At 40.7% G+C, this 16,946-nt stretch overlaps 1 protein-coding gene across 1 annotated transcript in view; it reads left to right on the top strand.

Annotated features, from left to right (window-relative positions):
• Cfap206 (cilia and flagella associated protein 206) overlaps positions 1-16,946 on the top strand; it is a 38,756-nt gene that overhangs the window by 16,439 nt on the left and 5,371 nt on the right. Inside the window, exon 11 of the mRNA XM_055599416.1 lies at positions 2,559-2,752. Coding sequence (XP_055455391.1) covers positions 2,559-2,752 — 194 coding nt within the window. The remainder of the gene's footprint in view (positions 1-2,558; positions 2,753-16,946) is intronic.

Genomic DNA, 16,946 nt, shown 5'->3' with positions numbered 1-16,946 from the left:
CAGCTGAGGAAAAGATGTCATATTTCTGTAGCTCTTACAGAGTTATTTTGAAAACAGTCAGAAGCAGGGGGGCTGTGGACCTGGTGTAAGACCTGGGGTCTCACAGCTCAGGAGTTCAAGATCGCGCCCTTCCCAGAAACTCCCCCAGACCAAGACTCGTTGCAAAAGCAAGAGGTTTATTAACCATTGCGCAATGGGGTCACCCCTGCAGGTCAGCAAAGAGTGGCACCGGGAGACAAAGGCCTTTAGGTTTTTAAAAGAAAAATTGTGGGAAATTTGAAGTTGCAGTCTTGGCAATTTAGGATTGGACGAGGAAGCTATAAAGTAAGATAATTGGTTAGTCTTAGGTGCTCAAGCTTGGCCAGTCCTGCCAAGTGTGGATGCAGCTGCAATTAAAGGTGGGGGTGGTTAGCTCATCCTTGAAGCTTAGGGCTGCGGGCTCTTGGCTGGAGGTTAAAAGCTACTCAGAAGAAGTCTGGGTTCATTGCTAAGGAACACTATCTCAAAGACAAGGGTCTGGTCTTTCTTTTTGCTGAGTGAGGTCATTGCTTGCTTGCCTTTTTTTTTTTTTTTATCTGTCCTCACGGATAGGGTCACATTTTTCCATTCTCTGGAAAGGTACTAAGAGGCTTTAGCTTAACCTGAACCTAAAACTCAAAACTATAGGCTTTAGAAGACATACAGGTTACAAAGTTAGTCTAACCCTTTCACTGGTTAGGTGAGTAAGCTGAGCAAATGTGAAGGACAAGTCAAACACCTAGAACCCACATGAAAGCTCCAGGTTTGGCTGTGCACAGTCCTATAACCTTTGTGTGGGGCTGGGGCACAAAAATAGGAAAATGGCAAGGGCTGCCAGCCTAACTCCAGATTTAGTGAGAGAAGTTGTCTCAAGAGAGTAAAGCAGAGAATAATAGAGAAGGGCACCAGATGTACTCCTCCTCCTCCTCCTCCTCCTCCTCCTCCTCCTCCTCCTCTTAGTCCTGGCTGTCCTAGAACTTGCTATGTAGACCAGGCTGGCCTTCAAACCATAGAAACCCTTCTGCCTCTGCCTCCTGAGTTTTCCGATTAAAGATGTGCACCATGCTCGGCCAGAAGTCTTATTCTTGTCTCCACTGGCCCTTGTACACACCTCCACATGCAACACACACACACACACACACACACACACACACACACACACACACACTAGCTCTTGTATATACTTATATCACTCTTTTCCTCTGGGGATCTCTGAAAATACCAGGGCCAGCAGAGAGTGAAGAAAGGAAATCCAGTTCATCATTGCAAGTGTTAGTTCAAACTTCTACAGTCTGACAACAGGCAGCTTATTTAAATACAGTGTAAATACAGGAAAAAGGTTTCCTGGTGAAAATTATCACAACAAAGCTTAAGGTGTGACTACACCAAAACTTATTTTTACAAAGTCCATGTGACCTAGTCCATACGAATGGGCTTTGTTGACTAAGAAACAATACTCAGGCTAAAGGTCTGGAGAGGAAGAGTTTGTGATAAACAGAATAGTCTGGAGGGCTCAGACAGCACAGGGCACCAACCTGTCACCTACCTCCCCTCCCAGCTTTCTGGGTAGAAACACGGATACATCTGTCCTGCCGAAGAGACAACCCTTCATGCCTAACATTCCTGCTCACCTCAGTACTTGTCTGTGGGCACAAGGACCGCATGCCACCACACTTTAGTAATTAGATTAATTTAGGTAGGTTTGCAAAATTTGTCAAATACACTAAATGGTTTTCATAAAAAAATTTTACACATATTTCATCTGGATAGTAGAAAATATTTTTACATAAAATGCTGTTTTAAAAGACTTGTTTGTATTGTGTTACTTATGTGCACGTATTTGCCACATGTGTGCCAGTGCCCTGGAAGGCCACAGAGGATCTGGACTCACAGGTGGTTGTGAGTTGTCTGACATGGAAGATGCTGGGAACCAAACTCTGGTCCTCTGAAAAAGCAAGACTTGCTTTTACCTGCTACACATCTCTCCAGTCCCTGATTTATTTTTAAAGTTGTGTGTGTGTGTTGGGGAGTATGTACATGTGAGTGCAGGTGCCTGTGGAGGCCAGAAGGAGGCAATGAATCCCTGAGAACAGTTACTGACAGTTAGGAGCCACTAGATAGAGGTGTCGGGCCCTGAATTTGGGTCCTGTGCGAGAGCCTTATTTAACTTTTACTGCTAAGCCATCATGTCAGCTCCATAAAAGATATCTTAAACTTAAAATATGTGACTCAATATAAATTTCATGTATTTATCATTTAAAAACATTTTAGCAAAACAAAAATAGAACTGATATGTTAAAATGGGATGTGTGGGACAGACAGACAGCTCTGTCATACAGTTCCTGGTTAGCATGTGAAAGCTCTGGGTTGCATTGTCAACACCACCAAAAACAAAAACAAAAACAAAAACCAACAAATAAACAAACAAAAAACAAAAAAAACAGAAAAAAGACCCATAGCAACATTGGTCCTATGGCTTATCACAAAAACAAAATTGTGTGGTTCATGCCTAATTAAATTATTGTTCTTAATTTTCACAGGAAATCCAACAATTGGAATTTTGAAATATAAAGAAAAATACTACACTTTCAATAGCAAGGATGCTGCATATTCATTCGCAGAAAATCCTGAACGTTATATCAATCTGATTAAAGAAAAAGCTAAAAAGAATACAGAGTTAATTCAGCTGCTAGAACTTCATCAACAGTTTGAAACTGTCGTCCCATATTCTCAGGTAGCGTGGTAAGCCCTTGCGACTCCCTGGCTTTGTAATCCCTGGCTTGCTTAAGGCAGTGTGTCAGTATTGTTCGCTGTGTGTTCTTTCTGACAGTGAAGGCTAGCATCTCTTTGCTTGATCTCTGAGGGTGTGTGGGAGGCACACGTGTGGGAGGTCTTCCACTCCCACTTTTGACCTTACTTTTGAGACAGTGGCTCTTTGAGCCACAAGGTCCTTGTTTCAGTGAGGTTTACTGGCCACTAAGCTCTGGGCACCCACCAGTCTCTGTCCCCCAACAAATGCTGGGGTTATGGCATGTATGGCCACACTTTCATGTAGGTCCTGGGGATTTGAAGCCAGGTCTTCTCACTTTCACCCACTTGATACCTTTTAAGGGTGCAAGAACAAGATTCATCTTCTCTGCCAAGTAAGAATTAGAAGGCAGGAAGGAAGTGTTACCAGACATTCCAGGGAGCCCCGAAATCAAGGTCCACTGGTTGGGGCTTCTGGTCTCATTGACATAATAATTAGAGCTGACCACGGTGGCACAGGCCTGTAATCTTGGCACTCAGGTGGCAGAGGCAGGGGACTCTGAGTTTGAAGCCACTTGATCTACCTATTGAGTTCCAGGCTAATCAAGCTATGCAGTGTGGCACCACCTTCAACAAACGAGCAAAAAGCAGACACACATGTATATGTATTGTACTGTATGAATTAAACATGGATGCAAGGGGGCTGAGAAGATGGTTAAGTTCACTGGCTGCTCTTTCAGAGGGCCGGGATCTGGTTCTCAGCACCCATGTGATAGCTCACAGCCACCTAGAACCCAAGCTCCGGGAGATGTAGCACCCTCTCTGGCTTCTGCACGCACCAAGTATACATGCACATGCATACATCAGGCAAAACCAACAAAATTCTTTTGGCTAGTGAGATGGCTCACCACATAAAGGGGCCTGTTACCAAGCCTGAGGGCCTGAGTTTAATCTCTCAGATCTAGAGAGACAGCTAGAGAGACCGAGAGAGAGAGAACTGACTCCTCTATGTTGTCCTCGGACCTCCTTGGGTGAACCATGGGATTCACACGTGCACACATACAGTAAGTAAGTGTACACATTTTTAAAAGGAAAGAAAAGTCAAAATGGAAACGTAGGGCTATTTATTTGAGCTTAAAAGGAAAATAAGGGCCTGGGATAATAATAAAATCAAATATAATAAGATTAAATAAAAAGTAACACATCAGAGTTGGACAAGACAAACAGAAGGAAAAGAGACAAAGAGAACGCAACAAGAATAAAAAACCCACTCATTTGAACACTCAGGAATCCCATAAAAAAAACACTAAACCGGAAGCCATAATACAAATGCTGGGACCTGGTGCAGACCCATGCAGGCCCTATGCAGGCTCTCCCAGTCTCTATGGCCTCATATGAATGTTGATACTGTTGACTTAGAGAGCTCTTAACTCTTTCTGCCTCTGTTCTGTAGGGTTCCATGAACCTGGGGTTGAGGGTAATTTGGTGGAGACAAATGGGCTGAGTGTTCCAATATGTCTGCATAATGTCTGTTGTGGGTCCCTGTATTTGTTCCCATCTGCTGCAGAAGGAAGCTGAGCAAGGCACTGATCTATGAGTATAGCAAAAATGTTGTAAGAGTCATTTTATTGCTATTTTTTAAAAGTTAGAACAGTAGTAGTTGCCTTTACTCTAGTTTCCTGCACTATCTAGATTCTGGTTCGTGGTTACCCAAGCAGTCTTGAGTATGGGTTCCATCTCATGGAGTGGACAATTCCACTTAGATCATCTTCATATATGCATATTTTAGGAAGCTTCTACTGTATTAGGTTTACACATGATGTCCTCAAAAGGCCCTTAATTTTAGCTGTCTCTTCCCATATTCCATCACTCATCCTTCTCGCCTGTCTCCATTCCCATGTGATACTCTTGTTCCAGCTCCCCATCCACCAAAAACTATCTATTCTATTTCCCTTTCCTAAAGAGCTCTATCTGTATCCCCGTGGTCTAGCTGTGACCTCAATGACTCTATAGATTATAGCTTGGTTATCATTAACTTAAAAGTTACTATTTACTTATAAGCAAATGCATTCCAAATTTGTCTTTCTGGGTATGGGATACCTCACTCTGGATAATGTTTTCTTTTTTTTCTAGTTCCATCTGTTTACCTGCAAATGTTATGATGTCATGTTTTAATGGCTGAGTAATATTCCATTATATAAATTCCATTGTATATATTCCATTGCATTTTCCTTATCTGATGGGGGAACATCTATTTCTGGCTCTTATCAACAGAGCAGTGGTGGTCATGTTTGAACAAGTGTCTCTGTGGCAGGATGAAGTGTCCTTTGTGTATGTGCCCAAGTCAGGTATTCGTGGGTTACTTCCACAAGCCTTGTGCCACCAGAGAGTGGTAGAGCTGGATCTTGCAGTAGATCTGTTCCCCCCTTCCTGAGGAACCATCTCACTGATTTCCATAGTGGCTGCACAAGTCTGCACTCCCATCAGTGGATGAATGTTCCCCTTGCTCCACATATTCGCCAGCAGGAGCTGCCACTTGTGGTTTTGATCTTAGCCATTCTGAAAAAGTGTAAGATGAGATCTAAGAGTAGTTTTGATTTGCATTTCCCTGATGGCCAAGGGCATTCAACATTTAAGTATTTGCTCTTTTGAGAATTCCCTGTTTTAATTGGATTATTTGTTTTATTACTATCTAATTTTTTTGAGTTCTTTATACATTTTTGGTTTCTTTATACATCCCTGTATTGGATGTATAGTTCATAAAAATCTTTTCCTATTCTGCAAATGGCTGCTTTGTCCAAATGACGGTGTCCTTTGCTTTACAGAAGCTTTTCAGTTTCAGGAGGTCCCATTTATTAATTGTTGATTTTAGTGCCTGTGCTGTTGGTGTTCTGTTCAGGACACCAATGAGTTCAAGGCTCCTCCACACTTTTTCTTCTCTCAGGTTTAGTGTGTCTGGTTTTATGTTGAGGTCTTTGATCATTTAGAGATGGTTTGTGAAGGGTGGGAGGGATCTATGCATCTTCTGCCCTCAGCCATTCAGTTAGACCAGCACCCTTTGTTGAAGATGCTTCCTTTTTTTCTCCAGTGAGTGTTTCTGAATTCTTTATAAAAAATCAGGTGTCTGGCTCTTTAATTTGATCTCATTGATCAACATGTCTATTTTTGTGCCAATACCATGCAGTTTTTATTGCTATATCTCTGTAGAACAACTTGAAATTGGGGATAGTGATACCTCCCATAGTATTTTTACTCAGGATTGTTTTACCTATCCTGAAGTTGAAAATTGTCAAGATCTGTGTTGGAATCTTGATGGAGTTTATGGTGAATCTGTAGACTGCTCTTAGTAGAATGGCTTTTTTTTTTTAGCTCTATTAATCCTATTGATGCATGCACATGGGCAATCTTTCCACCTTCTGCTATCTTCTTTAATTTCTTTCTTCAATATCTTAAAGTTTTTCACTTGCTTGGATAGAGTTATCCTAAGGTATTTTGGTATTTGAGGCTTTTGTGAAAACTGTTATTTCCCCAATTTCTTTCTCAGTCTGTTTGCCATTTGTATATAGGAGGGCTACTGATTTTTGTAAGTTAATTTTATATCCAACTACTCTGCTGAAAGTGTTTATCAACTCCACTTATGTATATTATCATATCTGCAAATAAAGATACTTTGGTCTCTTGCTTTCTAATTTGTAGTTCCCCTTGATTTACTTCAGTTGTGTTATTGCTCTAGCTAAGACTTCAAGTGTTGTTTCAGTTTCCTGAACTTTCTAATATGGCCCACTGATCAGTTTTTCTTTCTCTGTGTGGACACTGAATTACTGTAATTGCACCAGCTTTGTGGTATAGTTATCTCTTTTTATCTATGGGGGTTAGTTCCAATACCTTTTTGAATAGCAAAATCTGTGAACCCTGAAGTTCCTTGGATACCTTCTTAATATAAACATCCTCTCTCTCATATACATGTATACATATGTATTCCCTAGATTATTTAAATTACCCATTACAATGCAACTTCTATGTAAATTGTGCTTTCTTATATTGCTCAGAAAATAATGAAAAAGCAAAAAAAAAAATCTGTGTATGCTCAGCTTTCATGCAACTTTTTCTTGGAAGATGTGGGCAAAAAATGTCTTTACTACCGCTAGAGTATCAGCAACAGTCCAAAAGAACCGATCCTACTTAAATTAGCTTGATGAACCAATGAGCCTATTGGGATTTCCCACAGGTGCACTGATAAGGGTCACTTACCACAGGATGGGTTAACTCAAAGGCAGCTGGGTCACTGAAAAGCCCACCCCACCATGGGTGACAGCTCATAAAAGCAGCATCCCTGAGCTCCAATGGATACCCTGTCGGTAACTGCTCTTAGAACCTTTGGTGGGATACTGAAGCAGTAATTTAATGAGTCTTCCTGAGTCTTACGGAGTTTTCTTCCGGGAAATGGCTGCAGAATAGTCCACCTCTTCCTCTCACTCTTATATTCTTTCTGACACGCCTCCTCCTCAATGTTCCCTGAGCCGTGCAGCTGCGTCTTCTTCCATCTGTGTCTGAATATTGGTCTACTATGCCACAACCACAATCACTTATTCTCAGGGATCTGATCAGTTAGGAGTCTCTAACCACTGTCCACTTGGGGGCGGGGGCCTCCATGACTGAGGCTGAAAGTTTAAGTAGCCTATGGAGATAAGCACTAATGTATAGAAGGTAGTTTGACAGGCACATCGTATCAATTGAACAAAACAGTAGCAGTTGCTTCTTTCCAGCCACAGGCTTTTGCTCTTGCTCACGATGCTAGATGTGCGTTCCTTGTGGTGACTTGGGGCTTAAATAGGGTCAGGAGGCAGCTTTGTGATCACACCCCTTGTGCCACTCTGCAGCCTGACCGCTGCTTTTACTCTTCTTCCAGTTGCGCTTCCACCTTCATGACACTCAGAGATTAGCACTGTATGAGGGAATCTCTTAGAGATAGTGAACAGGACCTCTGGAGACCCATTACTGTCCATTTTAAACAAGTCCTGTTTGATCTTGAGTGGTTAAAAGAGGAATGCCAACAATAACAACAAAAACTGTGGCATGGTCCAATGTAGCACAAAAGGATCCCGTCACTTCTATCAGTCTGATTTGCCAAAAGAGAAATGTTGGGTACACTGGCCTCAGAGGAGCAAATGTCCCCATGTAGCCTCTATATTTCAGTCACTTTCTTTGAGGCACCCAGCCTTCACATCCTGGGTACTGATGTTGGGTGGGGCCATGGAGCATCTCTCCACACTCATTGGTGTTGGAAAGGCCAGCTTGCATTGTTTGGCCCAGATACCTTGCTTACCTGCCTCTAGCACCAACTTTTAGTCACAACAGGCTGCTGAAGATCCCTGGGCTGGGCAAATAGTCTTTGTTTGTTTGTTTGTTATTTACATACTTATTTTTTAAGTTCTTTTATTTATTTATTTTAAGTATATGAGTGCTCTCTTTCCATGTACCCCTGCATGCCAGAAGAGGGCATCAGATCCCAGTATAGATGTTGTGAGCCAACATGTGGTTGCTGGGAATTGAACTCAGGACCTCTGGGGAGAGCAAACAGTGCCCTTAACCACTGAGCCATCTTTCTAGCCCCTCAAATAGTCTTCAGCACAGTGTGGTTTCTTCCATTCTTGTAACAAACATAATCATTTTCTCCTTGTACCAATTTTCCATTTATGTCTTCTATGGGCTATTTCTCAGGCCTCAAAACCCCACTTGCACAGTATTTTGTGATCTGTTTTTTACTTAGGAAATCCACCACAACACAAATCATGCCTGTGAGCAGCCAGCACAAATGCCTTTGCATATTGAGCTCTTTTTTCCATTTTTTCCTCACTTTGGAACCCAGTTTAAATAATTCAGATCTTCCAGAGCTTCTTAATTTTAAAACAGCTTCTATACTGAAACTTAGTGATAACTTGATAAATTGGAATATATTCTGTCACTTTTTTTTCTCTAAAAAAAATTCTCTCTACTTGGTTCTTTAATCTCATATAAAATTAAAATGTGTATTGTCAAATTGTGTTAAGAACCTTAAATAAATTCTGGTTGAAATTGCCTTGTGTGTGTAAATAAAATACTAATTTTATGATCTTAATTCTCTGTTTCAAATTTTAATGTAGTTTCATTAATTCTCCTAGAAATGACTTGTAAATATTTTGTTAACTTTGTTTGCAAGGGCTTTGTTATTTGGTTGTTATTTTTAGATACTGTGGATATTTTAGAATTCAATTTTGATTTTTTCCTTACATATGGAAATGAGTTTAATTTTATGTATTGACTTCATATTTAGAAACCTTACAAACTTTGTTATTAAATTTGAACTTGGCTGTGGGCAATTATAGCTTCAAAAAGCAGTACTTACTTTCTCTAATAGTTATGCTTTTCACAAAATAAATTACTGCGTTAGTTCTCAGAGAATGCTGGTAGGTGGGGACCGTCATGATCATGAAAGGAATCAATTAGAGGGCTATAAATAAATCCAGGGAGAAAGAATTTTAAAGTAGCCATGCACAAAATGAGTGACTGCAACCATTTTAAAGGATTCAGTTCTTGGGGAAAATCTGATTGCTGTTGTAAATGTTGTGTATGGAATAGAAATTGGTTTCAGTGACATCAATAAAAAATACACTCCCCAAAATGGTTTTAACTGGATGTAAAATTTTGGCAGTGATGTAAACATCATAGATAGTTAGGCTGAGGCTAGATTGTTAGGCTGAGGCTAGCACCTACTGAGAACAAAAAAACTTGTAGGAAAGTTGGACACCACTAGAAAAACATTACATTGTGCACAAAACAAACTAAATCAGTTTCACATATGCCGGAAAGTATTCTATAGGAGATTTTCTACAAGCATTCCAGGTTCACATCAGGGGTGGCAGAGAACACAGAACAGAAGAAAGTGTTCATGAAAGATGCCCTTATTTAATACTGCATACAAGTCAAAATGGGGACATTATTTTATGGCTAGGGATTTCTATAAGTACAAAGTATTGGTTATGGAAAGTATGGCTCCTGTCGTCTGCAGAAAGTACCCTCCTGCTCTTAGTTTTGTTTCTGTTGCTGTAAAAAAGCACCTTCACAGAATCAACACAGGGGAGAGCAGGTTACTGTCTGTCACTATCAAGACATTGAGGCTTCAGGAACTTAAACCTGCTAGCCACATCACACCCACAGTAGAGGCCTGGGAAGGAATGAGTGCTGATGCAAAACGGCAAGCCTCATCTCAAAGGGTGAGGTAGTTTGTGCGAATGTCCATAGCCCAGGCACACAGATTCATGTTATCACAAATTCTGCAGGGAAGCGGTTTCTGAAGGTTTTATAGTAGCAAACAAAGAAAGTCAAGTCCAGACCCAAATTATCATGGGCCATCTTTAGCTCTCTTGATACCCATTTATTGCCCTCCCCTGTTTGTCGCTGACATCTTTGTGAACATTAGTTAGGTGAAGCCTTTGGGCTGCACAGATACCCAGCTGTCTGCAACCCGAAAGGCTGAGCGTCATCGGACAGTTCTGAGGCCTGTAGCAGAGACATCTCCATTTTTCGAGACTTGTAACATCCCAGACTCTTCACCATCATTCGGGCATGTCAGTTAAGCAGCCTTGGCAGAAGGTTCAGTGGAAGGTGCAGCTTCTCTCCAGACTCTTTCCACCAGCTCTTCCTGCTGCCAACCATCATTATTGTGAGGGGGTGCGGGGGCGCGTATTGCTCACTGCACATTAGTGCCCCGCGTCCGCAGAAACTCAGCCCTAGGATCTGGTGGAGAAGCTAAATAGCAGGTAGAAGTGTGGTCTTGAGGAGAGGGCTGGTAAAGCCATTAAGGGGAAAAAAAAACAACTACTGGATCAGATCATTAACATCTACTTGTCATTATGATTCCAGTTTGTTCATTACCCAATCTATATTCGACAAAATATTAGGAATAATGTGCCTAACATTAAAATAATAATACTGCCTGGCCCACTGCAATAAAGGTAACTGATGAAGAAAACCAACATTCTAAATAACTGATATTTATACATTAAAAAAGAGCAATGTTGACTGTGTATTTACACTGGTATTTAAAGTTACTTGTACTTTCATGAGTGATTTTGTTTTGTTTTGTTTTGTTTTTTTTTTTATATTTTTGCAGTATTTAAGCAAATCTTGTCTTTTAATTTTGTTATTCTTTGCCAGCTCAGTCTTGTTATCTTTTTTCAATTCTTAGGAAAAACTGTTCTTTCTCTCAAAGTTATCTTACCTCTTATCTTAGATGCTAAGATGATGTTTTAGTATTTTGTGATTATGCTGGATTTAATTGAGAAAGGGAACTATAAAGCCACGTTATAGAAAAAATTCTATACATATATATGTATAGAATTCATACAAATATATGATTTTTAAAATTCTGGCTGATTGTACTATAGAATACTTTAAATACCCATTTAATGAAGAGACATCAGCATGTAAAGTGCAAAACATTATGGATATTATCATTAGAAATTGATGTTTTTGTAGAAATTGCATAAAAAGAATTAACCCAAAACCTTGGGCATTTCAGCAAGCATAAGTGGAGTAAGTACTAATGTGTGTGTTGAGCATCCGAGCAGACCGTTGGGCCTTTCACGCCATCTACTTTGTTGTATCTTAACGTTTATAACATCAATAGAAATTGTGCAACCTAACCGGCTGGGCCCAGTTAACATATCGTTCTTTTTAACGGGAAAAAGTTGATTCCTCTTGGATATAAGCATTTGAATTTAAAGTATAGGTACCCTCCAAATGATGTTTCTTATGAAAGATTTAAGATAAACTTTTTTCAGTTTAGAAACTAGATTTCTTTTATACAGTTAGACTGAGTAATGAGAAATATTTTTATAAAGACTGTGAAAGCATTTGAATCTTTTAAACATGAAAACCAGGTTTAAGTAAGGTAGGGTTTTGAGTAAGAAGTCATAACAAAAACACGTTAATGTGGCCAGAGAGAGAGAGCCCAGCAGTTAAGAGACAGGCTGCTCTGTTAGAGGGCCCTGGCTGGAGTCCTTGCACCTTCACGGTGGCTTACCACTGCCTGTAACAGCTCCAGGGGCCCGGATGCTGTCCCCGGCCTCCATAGGCACTGTTGCGCTTGTGCCGTATATGCACACAGAACATAAGAAAATATTTCTGGAAATGAAAGAAATGATTTTTATGTTACCCATGACTATTACACAAATGAAATAAAATTTAAATACTATTTTGGAAATAGTATTTGGAAGCTATTTTGGAAGGAAATCCTTATCAAAATATCAAAAATGTATATGACATTAATATCTTATAGCTTAATGAAAACTTTTCTCCAATGAATGCTATTTATATAAGCAAATAGTAATTTAAGGTTTTATGAAGGAAACAGACCCAAAGATAAACCTTCAATATGTTTATTGGTGTTCAGTGTCCCCACATGTAGAAGTCACTTTGCTGTTGTGGTGATAAAAACAAAACAAACAAACAAACAAACAAACAAAAAAGCTCCTACTTCTAAAGGAGCTAATTTGGCTTCCACTTCCGGGCGCTACACTCAGGAGAGGCATGGAGCACGCAGTAGAGGAATCTGGCCAACGGCATGTTGTTGGCGCACAGGAAGCAGAGAACACGAGCTGGCCGTGGTGGGACCATAGACGCCCAGCGCTGCCTCTGCTGATGTGCTTCTTCCAGCAAGGCTGCACCTCTGGAGGGTCCCCAAACAGCACTGCCACTCAGAGACTAGTGTGCGAGTGCGTAACCTCTGGGGAACATGTCTCAGTTTATAAGGCAGCATGCATATCAGGATGTTTAATATAGCACCAAAATATGCTTATAAATCCCAACATGTGTTATAACAGGGCATGCCAAGAAATAATAATTTTAGCACATAATAAAAAAACGAATGAATAAATAACTGAAGTGACCACAGTTACATATCTTTTTAGACACAATGCATGAAAACATTACCTAGACACACGTGGCATGATTACGTGGCATCTGGGTGCACCTAGTAAAAAAGAAAGTTTATATTCCCCTTTAACATATACAAAAGCTTTAGCAGCGTTTCAGATCAAAAGGTCATGTGTTTCCTTTAGACTTGAAGCTTGGCAAATGGCATAGTGAATGGGTCTTTTTGATGACAAAGTCTTCTTAGCCATGAACAGTGGCACACACCTCTAATCCTAGCACTTGGGAGCCAGAGGCCGGGAGACGTCTGTGAGGACAGCCTGTTTTTCACAGCAAGACCTTGTCACAAACAAACATATAAACAAATAAGAAAGCCTCTCTCTCTCTCTCTCTCTCTCTCTCTCTCTCTCTCTCCATGGTCTCATTATGTAGACCAGAATGGCCTTAAATTCACAGAGCTCCACCTGTCTTTGCTTACTGAATCCCGGGATTAAAGGCATGCAACACCATGTCCAGCTGAAGAAAATGTCTTTGTAAGTTTTACTTTAGGCCAAAGCTTTTACTCTTAATTTATAGTGAAGCTAAATTATATTTCTAATGCTTGCTTACGTACTAAAAAAAAAGAAGGAGAATTGTAGTACCCTGGGCCAGACGTCACCTTACCAGCCCAGGCTGACTCTGAAACAGTCCCTTCCTAGATTTGGCAGTGCACATCTGTCTCTTACTTTGGGTTGGCAACACATGCCTGTCCCACACAGCCCTCATATGGCTGTTTTTCCATCTAGGTGTCCCTAGAGACCCACGGATCAGAAATGCTTCTGTCTAGTGTAGAGTTTGAAGACAGAGGTACAAAATAGCTGTTCTTGTTTAACTACTTATAGGTGAGGACATATAGAGTTTAATTTATTATGACCTTAGAAGTTATGGAATCCTGGCCCTTTCTCAGAACATCACAGAGGGTGGAAGCTGGCCGAGCTAAGCTGTTAGCCGTACAGAAGAGGCCAGAGAAGCACGGAGCATGTTTAGGACTCCAGGTTAGAGACAGCGTGGAAGCAATGACTCTGTGCCGCCATGGTCCAGAGTGTGCTGCTGTGGATAAAGGTTTCATTGTGGCGTTTTGGGGGATGCTCTCTCAGAGGCAAGAGAATGGCTTAACATCTGGGCCATCAGCCCCTTTATAATGATACTCACCTCAAGAAAAGTTGTGTCCTGTTTCATGTGGCCCACGAATGGAGTATAGATGAGTCTAGAGAACTGATCGAATACCAAGTCTCTGGCCATAGAAACAGAAACGAAAAAGATCCGAGGTAACATGCAAGCTGTGCTTCAAATTTTGCACAAAGCATGTGACAGATGGTAGAAACTCATTAGCAATGAGTTTTTTTGTGATGGGCCCCATCATGAGCCTCCAGGACTGTACAGAGGGAAGGAGGCAGGATGAGAGAAACATAGCTCCGCCCAGTCACCCTCAGTCACCTGTGGCGTTCCTTGGACTCAAATTAGGATTCAGGCTTGTACATTTGTTGGAGGTTGGTCTGATGGGTGTTACTGGCCCTCAAGATCTGGGTACATCTAACCTTATGGTGTAAACCTACCTCATTGGTTGATTAAATGGCCTATACCTGGCCAGGGCAGAATGGGTAGCTATGGGTAAGGTTCCTGGCTTGGAGAAGGTTCAGGAGGATCACAGGAAACAGATGGATGGAAAGGGAGGAATGAAGAGGAGGCCAGGATGGATTAGTGTGGAGAAGGAACCACGTGGGCTAGGAGGAAGGACTCCAATAATGGCATGGAAAGACCCAGATGAAAAATACAAGCAAGTGCCATGGGATTTATGGATGGAAGGTATACCAGACAAAGAGGATTAAGGTGGGTGGCATTGTATGGGGGCTGGGAGATGGATAATGAGGTTATTGAGATACTGTAAGTGAAATACACTTATATTGCCCAAGGTAAACAAGGCAATTATAAAATCTAACAGGTGTCTGTGTCTTATTACTTGTGATAGCAGGTTAGATAATACTGTTGTAATAATTAATCTTAGGGCAAGTAATAATAAGCATTCTATAGTCCAACACCAAATTAATGTTTACTATAACAGACACTGTTTTAGCTTGTGTTCTAGTGCTGTGATAAACAGGAGCAGAGTCCGCGGGGGTGCTGCCTATTGACTTGTTACCCATGGCTTGCTTAGCTTGCTTCTACAGCTTAGGACCATCTGCCCAGGGGTGGCACCACCCACATCGGTCAACACAAGACATGCCCCATTGATTTCCCTACAGGCCAGTCTGAGAGCGGCATTTGCTGAGTTGAGGTTCCCTCTTCCTAAATGGCTCTACCTTGTGTCAAATTGACAAAAGCCAGTATAGAGGCTAAAAAGAATTTTTGGACTAATTGGCATAATAAACACACTTTAATACAGGCTTAAGCACAGGAGACAAAAGAATGAGGTTTAATGAGAAAAATAGGTATCCAATGTGTCTATAGACTTCCCAAGGGAGAGTAGCTTATACAAATGAGACGTTTTAATATAGCAGGGAATATCTTTTCTCTCTGCATGTTACCTTAAAATAGGCCACCGCAATCTCTTTCTTTGACATAGATTTGTTCTTTTAGGAGATAAAGAAGGAAGAGGCAAAATCAGAGAAAGGGATGAGAAAGGGGGTTGTCCTTAGAATTTGTTTCAAGTTCTGGTTTAACCTCTAAAAATTTTAAATTAAAAACTTAACACCTCTTCTAAGCTCACATATAGTTTTGAAGCTTTTATTAGTCTTTGTAAATCAACAATTTTGTCATTTTTGATGATTTTATAATCTATTTCAAACAAGCTGCCTATGTGTGATTTAAAAAATTTTTATTGCCTTGAACTTTTAGTTAAGTGAACAAAACAAACTAGTTTAGAGACAATAAATAATCCTCATAATGGGAAACAAAGTCAACTTATCTATATAAATTTTCTCAGTTTTCCACACCTGAAAGTTGAGTTATATAGATCAAACAAAAAAACCAGTGGAGTACCAAATATCTGGATTTCCTCTCTCCCCCAAAGCCTTTCTCCCTTCCTTAGATAGATATGAAAGGGACCAACTACTAGCAAGCTTAACAAACCAAAATGCCTTTGGAGGTCTGAAAGGACAAAATTAATGCCAGAAAGCAAGATGCCTTCATGACAAACAAACAAAATAGATCCCTTAAATCAAACACTTTGAAAGCAAATCAGATATGAAAGTGGTATTTACCAACCACATATGATCCTAACATCCAGCTCAAAATAAATAAACCCAGAGAGATCTGAGAGAGCCCGGAAAGAACTTCCCAGAATCCATCTGAGGACATGATGTCAGAGGGTTTGGACAAAGAGGTCCCGATCACCAGTACCTTGCAACCACCGGAGTGATTCCTCCAGTGAAAAGTAAATTGTTTTTGGAACACTAAATCCTGGCACCATAGATGTTGATGAAAAATAGAACTCTTACCTCACATGGAAAAGAGATAGTTTATCCTGAAGTCAAATATTCCATGGTCTAGGAATACAGATTTTTGGTTACCCCAAGTTCCATGTTCCAAAGTGGAGACAGTTTCAGGAAGGTTTTACAGTTTTTCAAAACAAAGAAAGTCATAAGAGGAGGGCTTTTCAAACACAGGGAGAAGCCAACTGATGTATTAAAGCTAAGTGGGAGAACCGTGGGCTGGAGGGATGGCTCAGCAGTTAAAAGCACTATCTGTTCTTCCAGAGGTCCTGAGTTCAATTCCTGATCAACCACATGGTGGCTCATAAACATCTATACTGGCATCTGATGACCTCTTCTGGCATGCAGGTGTACATGCAGATAGAGCATTCATACATAAAATTAAATAATTCTTTTTTAAAAAGTGGGAGGATATTGCCTCTAGGCCTCCATGCCTCTGATGACATTCAGACTTTTGTGGGTGAGAGGTGTTTGTACATCCCAATAACTTTACCTAATTAACTGTCAATGTCATTTTGCACGTAGACAAGAGCAATAAATGGGTATTAAGAGGGCTAAAGGTGGACCAAGATAATCTGGCACTCAACTTCAAATGCTACTCAGCTAATCAGACAGGAAGGATCCTCGGAAAGCATGCCTTCTTCCCGGGAACTTCCTCTCGCACATGCTAACACTCAGCTCACTTGCTTCATTCTTACACACACAGTTCAGTTCAGGATCTCTTTCATAGGGAATGGTGCCATACAAAGTGTGTGTGTGTGTGTGTGTGTGTGTGTGTGTGTGTGTGTGTGTGTGTGT

The sequence above is a fragment of the Psammomys obesus genome, unplaced genomic scaffold, assembly GCF_907164565.1.
Source record: "Psammomys obesus unplaced genomic scaffold, mPsaObe1.curated_primary_1811, whole genome shotgun sequence".
Classification (NCBI taxonomy): domain Eukaryota; kingdom Metazoa; phylum Chordata; class Mammalia; order Rodentia; family Muridae; genus Psammomys; species Psammomys obesus.
Note: the sequence above shows the minus strand (reverse complement) of the source record. Positions and strands in the feature narration are given on the sequence as shown.